Genomic DNA, 10024 nt, shown 5'->3' on the forward strand with positions numbered 1-10024 from the left:
TCCTATTTACAGGATCAGGCTGGGCCTAGGAAACATTAGGTTTAGTGATCAGCCGGGGGTGAAAACGTAATGGAGAGGATGCCTGGCTGGGAGCTGACATGGTAGGGATAAAGAACTTGTGACACAGTTTGGGCTGAAGAGGAGCCTTTGTAGCAAAACAGGCAGCTAGGGGTAGGGAAGGGCTTGGTTGTTTTACTGGGGGAAAAATGAGATCCTTTCATTGCATGAGCTGCTGCTTCTGTGCAGCCTGTAAGGGAGGCCCTGAACCTGGGGCTGACCCCTTCCCTCCCTCCCCTTTCTTGACTTTCCATGACGCATCATACTTGAAGGCTGAGCTGTCGTGGTCTTAGCGGCTGACTCTTTTTGTTGCCGGTCTGTCAGTTTTGGCATGCCCAGGCTTCCAAGTACCTGTAGTTTTGATTTCATGTCAGATCTTGCCAAGTGTATCTGTTTGAATGACTCAGTTACAGGCAACTGTCAAGTGCTTACACAGCATGCTTTTCTTTCCTCACGTGACATGAAAGGGCACATGGATGTGTTTATTCAACAGCTTATTTAGTATCTAGGTGGATAATATGATATGAATTAGCATAATGCTCTGGGATGGGTTAGAAAATCGTTCTTTTTGTTTTCAAGACTCATCATTCTTTCAGAGGTAATTTGTACTTTTGCAATGTCAAAATAATGAGCGCTTAGAATTTTAGTGCGTACATTTAAGATCTGATCTTGCAACCCACAATGGACAAAGCTCTTGCTCCTGACAACGAGGGAGGAATGTATTGCTCATTTGTCGCCTGCACAGCAAGGTGTTTATCTCAAGTGCTTTCTAGGCAGGCTTCTGCTCTAGGCTGACCTTTGTTTCTAATGACAGCGCTAACTTTCACAGCACTCAGGGGAAGAGGTTTCATGTACCTGCATGAAGTGAGGTTTCTTCCAGGCGTTGGTAGATGAAAGGCTGCCACCTCTCGGCACCGGTGGGGTAAATGAGGAGGGATGTTCTGGCTGTGTGAGTCCATCGGGTGGAAGTTTGAGTAGAGGTGGCTGGTGATTTCAGGAGTCTGGTGTGTAGATTTGTACCTTCTTCGTTTATTTTTTTTCCCTGTGTGGCAGAGATACAAGTGAAATACTAAACCTGTGCAGTAGACATCTTCTCGGGGCCCAGTAGAAGAGTAGTACTTTGGGTGGCAGGAAATGCACATTAAAGCGTCCTGTTGAGTGCTTACATTTAGTGGTTTCATAGCGCACTGTTCAGCAGCCCCCTTTGGGCTGAAATGGTGATTCAAAACAGTTGGTGCCTCAGTGTTTGAGGAGAGGCACAGGGGAAGCGTGAATGTGCCATTGCCTATTTTGTGAAAGTCTTCCCTGCAGAGCTTCCGTGGCTGGTCTGCAGGTACATTAGGCCTACGTGAAAATGGGCTTTTGCAGGTCTCCTGTGTCCTGGATCTCCTTGGCATGCTGAGCTCTTCAGCTGTGTTGTGTTTACCATGTGCTCTGTTTTCCATTGTGCTTTTCCCAGCAGCGAGCATTGTACGGTCCTCCTGTGCAGAAAATAGTATCATCCATCTCTTGTCATAAAATCTGTCTTTTCTTCCTGAAATCTGTCCTTTCTTAAGTTGTTCTTCTCTTCCTTCAATCTGTCGTTCCAAGGCCTGGTCCTGTGCTGACTGTCCAAGCCAAGAAGCCTGTCCATGGAGCTTGTCAGCGGCGTTCCCGGAGCCAGTCAGAAAAGAGCCAGACCTTGATCCTAAAGCTCGCGCGTAGCCAGCACCGGCATCTTCCTTTGCAGAGCGTGTGGTTCAAGGCTATGGGGGTGTCTGCTCTACACAGGGGCTTTCTGTAGCAGCGATACCATTCTGGTTTCAGTATATGGGGACGACCTAGCTGTGGTAGTGTAGAGCTTGCTGTTAGGTGATGCTGCACACAAATCTGGTCTGTGAGCTGCTTCACGTGCTCCCCTGCTGCATCGTAGTGTGCAATAAAGATAGGGCCTCAGTCTGGGCATATCCTTCAGTGTGTATGTATTGTCATTTGATTGCTAGGTCAAAACTGTGGGTTTGGTTTATAGTTTCTAGCGCTGTGTTTCGAGCTTTAGGTCTGCCATCTCCACAGTGTGAAGAGAAACTTGTTATTTTTCCTTACAAGAATGGAAAAGATACCCTTTTGTCAGCCCGAAGAAGTTCATTTTAAAGCAAGACATGTTTTTTCCACCTCTGTTGCTTTTCCTGAGAAAGTGTAGTAAACCAACATCTTCTTTTTCAAGCTGACTTGAATTGTTACTTGTTCTGTCTGAGTCTCTTGATAAGCTGGAAGTCCGATTACTTTGTCAGGTTTGAGAGGGCACTATTTTCAAAGTACTGTTGTTTGATCTGAGTAACAGTGATAGCATCATGCCTCTTAGGTGTCCAAACCACACGATTCACAACTGAAGTTGTGAACTGCTCTAGCGTGCGGGTGTAGAGTAGAGCAGCTGTTTGCCATCACTTGTCATCTCTGTGATGAAGCTGCATAAAGGACGAAGGAAAAAATCACCTAGTTTGAGCGCACAGGGGGGATTCCTGCCATTAAATGCCTCAAACTGGAATTTGATCAGGAATTTAGGGGGTTGGTGGTGTTAATTCTGAAAAATGTGTCGTGGGATCTCGAGTTGCCCGCAGGACGGCTAGAGGCTTATGTCTATGACAGTGGTTCCATCAGTGTAATATCTCCAGACCTTGATTCAGCACTTAGTCAGAAAGGAAGGTTTCTGCTTGCTGTACGATTGTTTAGTCACTCTGAGCAGACCTTGTCACCTTCCTGCATGATGTTATTTTTCTTGTGGTCATAACTGAAAGCTGGTGTTGACATACACTCAGTTAGGAAATCACCTTCAGCCATCACTAAACCAGTCCCTTGAAATAGTAAGACTGCTTGGACACCCCACCCCACCAGCGATTCCTGTAACTGGGTAGAGAGACCAGTTCAAACAGATACTTCCTTTGATGGTTGAAGCTTTTGAGCTTTCTCTTCACTTGCCGCACCCCTGCTCCCATATTACAGATTCATGACAGCCTCTACACTCCTACACAGCAGGGTGCCTTGCTCCTGAGCTCAGGTGCTCTTCTATCAGTATGTAACATTGATATAAGATCCCCAAGAACAGTTTTGACTTCTCCTTTATTCCCATTTGAGCCACCATGGTTGGGAGTAAGGTAGTCATTTTCTGTGTTTTCAAAGCCAAAACATGCTTACTGGCCTGGTTGCATATAATTTTGCGCAAGCTCAGGAACTTAATGGTAGTGGATTGTGCTTTTGCACGGTAAGACCATCTGGGCAGTTTGGGTGCTTATGAGCATAATCAGACACTGCTAACATTAGACCGTGGAGAATGGATAGAGGGAGCAATCCCACCATTCATCACTCACTCATAGCTGCAGAGCTGGCAGGCAGGAGTGTTAGAAATGCAGTCATTTCTCTTGTGATGGGGAAAAGAAAAAAGGAATTAACTAATAATTTGCATTCGGACTGGGAAGCATACTGAGAATAATTCAATGCTCTCATGGTCCTAAACCGCTTATATTCCTGGGATGGTTTTTCTGATTGGATTGCAGGTTGGGTAGTGCTGATGTTACCCTGGATGAATCTCCCGTAATCATTTTTATACATGCTTCTCAAGAGCAAGCAATTTATTTACCATTTGTTCTTTCTCTAAAGCTATGCTGGAATGTCTTAGAAGCTTGTTCTGCTTAGCGGTGTTTGAATTTGCTCACAAGACATATTGCAGTAAATCTGTGTGTTAAGTGTCTTCTGCAGGCAATGTCTGTTCAACCTGAGTTGTGAAAATATATTCAAATGATTATTTTTTTTTCCCTAAATATAACATGACTTTTTCCCCTTTCACAGTAGACTACACAGAGCAGCCAAAGCTCTTGAAGCTTATGCAGACCTGTCTTGAAGAACACCACAGCTATTGCATCAATGGGCTCTGTGCTTTCCACAGCGAATTGAGGAAACCCATATGCAAGTAAAGAATACTGCTTATAAGTACCCTTCTTAGAAAATAACAACAATAGCATTGTTTCTTTGTCTGCTACATGTTAACTAATGTTATGTGACTAATTTTCAGCAGAGCGTAGCTTTCAAGTGCCAGTCAAGTATTTGCAGGCTTAAAGTTTGGCACAGGCTCGAGTGCTGTGGTGGCTCAGGACTGTTAACGAGGCAGTAGTGCTGTGCTAGTGTAATACTAAGGAAGGGAGAGGGAAAATACATAGCTCTGTAGGTCACTGCCATGATGGCGTCTCAAGTCATAACTGGTGCTAGAGTAAGTAGTAGAGGAATAAGTAGATTTCACAGTGAGCACAATGAAGGAGGCAGGATCTTCAAAGATGGCAGCTGCAGCTCCCTTATTCCACAACTGCTTACACAACAATTGGGACTACGGTGTCCTTAAAATTTTCTAGGATCCATACTGGGCAGCTTTGGCCTTTGGAGACATAGTAGCAGCTAAGGATCAGCAGAGCACAGTGCTCTTTGTCCACACCCTCCATGATGAGGGTATGTTTAGACTGCATTTGCTGCTGTGACTGCAGTACTTGAGCTAGCTTTAAACTAGATAGACTGGGGCAACTGGTAGTCTTGGTGGAATGAAGAGGTTCTGACTGAGCACCAGATTCAGACCATCCTCGTTTAGACTTGTTCTAAACTGTTTAAAACTGATGAAAACTAACATATATTTCTGAAATACAGAGCATAAGGAATTCTGAGTAATTTTTGCATGTTGTATATTTATTTTGTAGGTGCCTCGCAGGTTACAATGGTGAGAGGTGTGAACATTTAACACTAAATTCATACGCTCATAATTCTTATGAACGCTACATTGCTGTGGGAATTGGTGTAGGAATACTGACAAGTGGGATACTTGCTGTCATCTACTGCTACGTAAGAAAGAGGTATGGGAGATATGTAACCTTGCTACATTCATCTGAATTATAGTGGGCCGGAAGAAACAGTGTGCAGACTGTTGAGGGCCCTGGGAGCGTGTTGGTTTTGCCTGTTACTGATTTGCAGTGTGATCTTAAAGGAGCTCACATTCTATACTTCTGCTTTCCAATCTGCTGGTTGGGTCAAATGGTGCGATTATCTAAAACATGGCTTTCATTGGGGCTGCCTGAATGGGTTGGGTGATTAGATTTAGGTTCTGTTTAGACTGCTGTGGGTTTAGATTTGTCTGATTAAAATCACATGATGTTGTCCATTTTAGATGCAGGAAGTTGAAATCACCCTACAAAGTCTGCATGGGCGAGACAGCGTTATGAAGATCTGGCACTGGGACACTTGCCAGTTTGCCTGTAAACGAGAGGAAGTTCTGCTAGGAAGGGCACCCCGCGCCATCCGGCAGGTACCCCAGCCTCGCTGATGAGATGAAATAAAGGGAATGACAGAGCGAGTACATAAAACGAATGCCTGCAGAACTGACGGGCTCCATTCACTTTTGAAGAAAGACTTCCTCTTTTTAGTAAAGGTTGCTAGATGAGCAGGTCCAAACAGCTAAGGATGCTTGTAGCCTTCTCAACGCTCTCCTGTGGTTGATATTTGCTGAGGGGAGGACTGGTTGGTTTTAGCTGTTTTCAGTCATTTCAAGCCCTAGTACAGTGTTCTGCTCTGGTCTTTTCTGTCAGTTTTTTGTTGTTTGGTTTGTTTTTTCTTTTTTTCTTTTTTCATCTTTTTTCTCCTCTGGAGGAAAAGCACAACCTGTCTCACAATGGAGTTGTATTCTGAACGTCATATGCTGACAAGAAACCGTTTGTGTTCCGATTTCAGTGTCTGCTGCCTATGTGTGTGGATAAACAGCCCTATTCCAACACAGCAGTTATTTTCAGTGTGCTAAGCAAAGTATAGGCTTCTGTTGCCACAAAGGACAAAATCTTAAAATGCTTTGGACTGAGGAAAATGGATGGTTCTCAAAAGCTTACTTAAACTTGGGAATAGAGAGTAAGCAATTCATGGAAAATTACATCATGACACCTCTGGGCATGGCAAGTTCTCACTATTTTCATAAGCAAAGGAATCAGACATCTTTCTCAAAATGGATTATTGTGTTCTTGACAAAGAACTCTACTTTTCCCTAACATCATATAGCAGCTCATGAAATTCACAGAACTTCATGCAGAACATTACCTTGCTGCACCGTGATTTCAGCACAAGACTTGAGTTGATAGAGAAGCTGGAATTTTGTTATGAAACTTCAGTATAGCTTTTCCCAGGAAACAAACTCTCTTTATTCCATTCTTACATTATGTGCACAATGTGACCACTCAAATAAGAAAGAAATGACCATAAGGATTTTGTTCACGCTGGACAGACAGATACATATTAGATGCTTGTTTTTCTTCATCTTGTCTATGAAGAATTACAAAGGTAAAAAGATTTTGTTCAAGGAAAAGGGGAGAAAACTGGTTCTGAAGACAGTGGCACTAACTGTGACTACTCACTGACAGCTGGAGTGTTTGCTAGTGCTGATGAGACTGGAGATGGCTCTAAGAGATTTTCATTTCAGCTGTTGCACGTTGTCAATGCATCCGCTATGCTTAGTCATCTACAAGAAAAAGGCGATTAGGTACTTGGGGATTTTATGTGATGATATAGGCTCCTAACTCTAGGTGCCCTGCTGGAAAGCTCAATTTCTTTGTTAATGTGAGTTAATTTTCACAACAGGATGCATGTCATTTGTTGAAAAACCCTTGTGTATTTGTGAGACTACAATGATAATGCTGAAATGTGTATGAAAGACTGGGTTTTGAACGGGTAAATGTACCTTTGGCACTCCAGTGGTCTGAAGTTCAATAGGCTTCTCCCACAGGGGGATCTTGGTCAGTAGCTGAGTCATCTTGGCTCTCCATTTGATACCAATAAATAAAACAACATGTCACACACTGTTTGGTTGGAGTCCCCATGCAACAGACTGGAGCAAGTGACACGTGCATACACGGAAAGGATTGTTGGTGAGGAGCTGGATGGAGACAGACAGTCCTTTCCTTTGTGCATTGACATGAGTGTTTTCTAAGAGGCACTGAGCTGATTTTCCAACTCTCAGCCTTTTTGTTTTCTTCATTTCAAGTTAAATCTTCAGATCTTTGTATTGTTTGCTGCTTTCCGTTCTTCTGACTTTTTCTTGGTATTCACTGAGAGACAATTTCTGCTCTTCACAAGTTTCATGTCAGCTTTCAGTAGTTGCCCTAACGTTTGCTGTAGTGAGAGTGCAATTAGATATGAATTACAATCTGGGCATTGTCATGCACACACATACACACACACACCACCCTTCACCCTTCGCACAGACATTAGAAACATGTGTGTCATCAGGAAAACACAGGTGAGAGATCTTTCTCGTCGATCTTGGAGACAATTTTAGAGCTGGACAGGCCAGAGGATGAAAAGCCTCAAAGCTTTTGTCATGTGAGTGAATCTCCTTCTCTGCAGCGAGTTGTCTCTTCCTGCATGCACATTGCAAGTGTTGCATTAATTTCTAGAGGACCAGCCCTTCTGCATCACAGAGGTTGGGTCTTGGAGCAGGCACATGCAGTAACACAACTTGCTCAGGGTGTACGTGCAGTCGTTAAAGGAGTTCTAAGGGCAGGAGTTTGACCAACTGGACTTTCACTTGTGCAGAGAAAGCTGTTAGGGAGAGATGGATTTTGTTTGAGTTTAACCGTTTGCGTGTCCTCTTACTTTTTTGTCACCCTTTACATACCAGTGACCAAGCAGGTGCCTTGCATGATATCCAAGTGCTTCTTTGACAGTACTGATGGCAGTGAGATACTCTGTACCTATACAAACACATAATGACTTCCTTTTTTTAATGCTTGGTTAAACGTAACTGGGAAGGAAGGTTTATTTCTAGACCACAATTTAGCAGGAGACTAAATAGTGAAATATTTTTTCTAGTTTGCTTTCTGGTCCAAGGCAGCCAATGGAAGTTTGCTGAGATATTTCTGCTAGTGGAAAAAAAGCTCGAGCGTGAAACACCAGATGAGTCTGTGCCATGCAAAATGAGACTTTGTTTAAGGGCAGAATGAGAATAAAGCGGAAAGATGAAGATGGGAAGAAGGAAGGAAAAGCAGGTCTTCGCTTTATTTTCGTTTTCTTTTTCCAAGTGGTATTGAGGCTTCCAGAAATGGGTTCCTTGCCACCTGGGTGCTGTATGCCCTGCATGCTGAAGCACAACCTTGGAGCAGGCTACCAGCTTCTCAGACATCCAAGGCTGGTGGCACCAACACAGATGACAACTTTCTCCATCAGTCTGCAGTGTTTACAGGCTGTAGCCCATGTGAGAGAAGAGTGTTGTCATTGCAGTTTTAAGAGATTTCATCAGGCCCAAGCTGTGTTTGAGGCATCACTGTGCATGAATGAATCACTCTGCTGTTTGATGCAGTGACCTGGCTGAGGAAGTCTGCATTGCCTCAGATTGCTTCGTGGAGTCAGCCGTGCTGAGCCCTGCCTTGATAAGTGACAGATGCTACTGGGCTAGTATGGTGTGTTGCTGCTTACGGTGCTGAATTTCCTGCAGAACAGGCCTGTCAGAGGATCAGGATCATCTTTCCTGGCTCATTTATCAGGCTCAGACTCCTTCTGTAATGGCATAATTAACAGAGTCGTAAGCTTCTGCTTCCTATTAGCTGCACGTGCCAAAACCTGTCGTTTCAAGAGGAGACCCTGTGTTTGTGTGGCTTTTAGGCAGTCCTGCGTCAGCTTTGTTGGGGCACCAGCTCAGCAGGGCCAAGAGAGAGACCTTAAAGACTGGTACCTGCCTTTCCAAAGGACAGAGCATTTGCCCTGTGTGTGATCCTGGCTGGTGGAACCACATTGGCTTTTCCTGCAGCGCATCTCTCAAGCATAGTTGCCCTTAAGCGACCCAGCCCTCTACCTGCTTCACTGACATCTGCAGTCACCACACAGGTGTACTTCGTTGCTAATGCTTGGCTGTGACTTGAATACCTCCCCTGAATTTGACACCCATTTTCTATTGAAGTGTGTGGGTGGCCTGCAGTTTTCCTGATCCCAGCAAGGTCTATTTAAAATGGTGAGATGCAAGCCTGTGGAAAAGATGACTGTCCTTTCAAAACACTGCTTTTAATCTTGGAAGGAAGTGTAAGGAAGTGTATTGATGGCTAATGTTTGGAGTATACAGTGTCCCTGTCCTGCCTGCCTGTTAGGGTGCACTGTTGATTAACAGCGGTGCCCGTGACTGCACACGGCTGATTCGGCAACCTGAGCTGCAAGGGCACAGGGGCAGCCAGGCCACTGGCCCGTGTAGTCCGATAGCCAGCCAGCAACTGCAGACAGTGCCAGTGGATCCTGAAGAAGGCTTTAGACGTCTGGTGGCAGGCAGGTAGGTAGGAGACAGTTCTACCTCAGAGAAGGTTTTCTCTTACTCTTAGTAACCAAGAGCATGTTTTGCATAATAACCCAGCAGGGTTTCTGGTCCTTCCCACTTACTCTGGCAACCCAGCTTCTTCTAGTGCATATTAAAAGTAAAAAACTGATTTGTGCTCATGTGGCTAGAACAAGGCTAACTAGCATATGGTCTGAGTGTAAGTACTGGGTTGTGTCCTAAGAACTAGCTGTGAAACTGGTTACTTGCTAGTGATTCTGGACTTTATGCAAAAAAACCCCAAACAAACAAACAAACCAACCGCAGCCCGCCCCCCAAAAAAAACCAAACCCACCAAAATCACGTGGCTCTCTGCAAAATTTTATAGCTTTGTCATTCTTTACCCTCATTATATGTTTTATTTAATTTCTGGTCCATGAAATACACTAGTTGGAAAAGTATCTTGCAAAGAGAAGGCTAACTTGGCAAAATAATTGATTTAATAATTAAGTTCAGAATAGCTCCCATGACCCCTGAAGCTTGTGGTCCCTAATGGATTTGTCTTTAGAGCATCCCTGTGAAGCAAGGCAGTGCTTTGGGGATGGTGTGCTGTGGAGAGCTAAGACAGGGAGACATTAAAAGTCACATGAAGGCGAGGCATCAAACTTTTCAAACCTG

At 44.2% G+C, this 10024-nt stretch overlaps 1 protein-coding gene across 4 annotated transcripts in view; it reads left to right on the forward strand.

Annotated features, from left to right (window-relative positions):
• Positions 1-8327, forward strand: part of LOC142036327 (bifunctional methylenetetrahydrofolate dehydrogenase/cyclohydrolase 2, mitochondrial-like) — a 52290-nt gene extending 43963 nt beyond the window's left edge. For 3 of the 4 annotated variants that reach the window (XM_075039472.1, XM_075039475.1, XM_075039473.1), the window contains 3 exons: positions 3880-4000; positions 4773-4925; positions 5237-8327. In XM_075039472.1, coding sequence (XP_074895573.1) covers positions 3880-4000; positions 4773-4925; positions 5237-5291 — 329 coding nt within the window. In that variant the 3' untranslated portion in view covers positions 5292-8327. The remainder of the gene's footprint in view (positions 1-3879; positions 4001-4772; positions 4926-5236) is intronic. The other variant, XM_075039477.1, reaches the window with a different exon arrangement.
• The last annotated feature ends 1697 nt before the right edge of the window (positions 8328-10024 follow it).

This window comes from Buteo buteo, chromosome 1 (assembly GCF_964188355.1).
Source record: "Buteo buteo chromosome 1, bButBut1.hap1.1, whole genome shotgun sequence".
Lineage (NCBI taxonomy): Eukaryota > Metazoa > Chordata > Aves > Accipitriformes > Accipitridae > Buteo > Buteo buteo.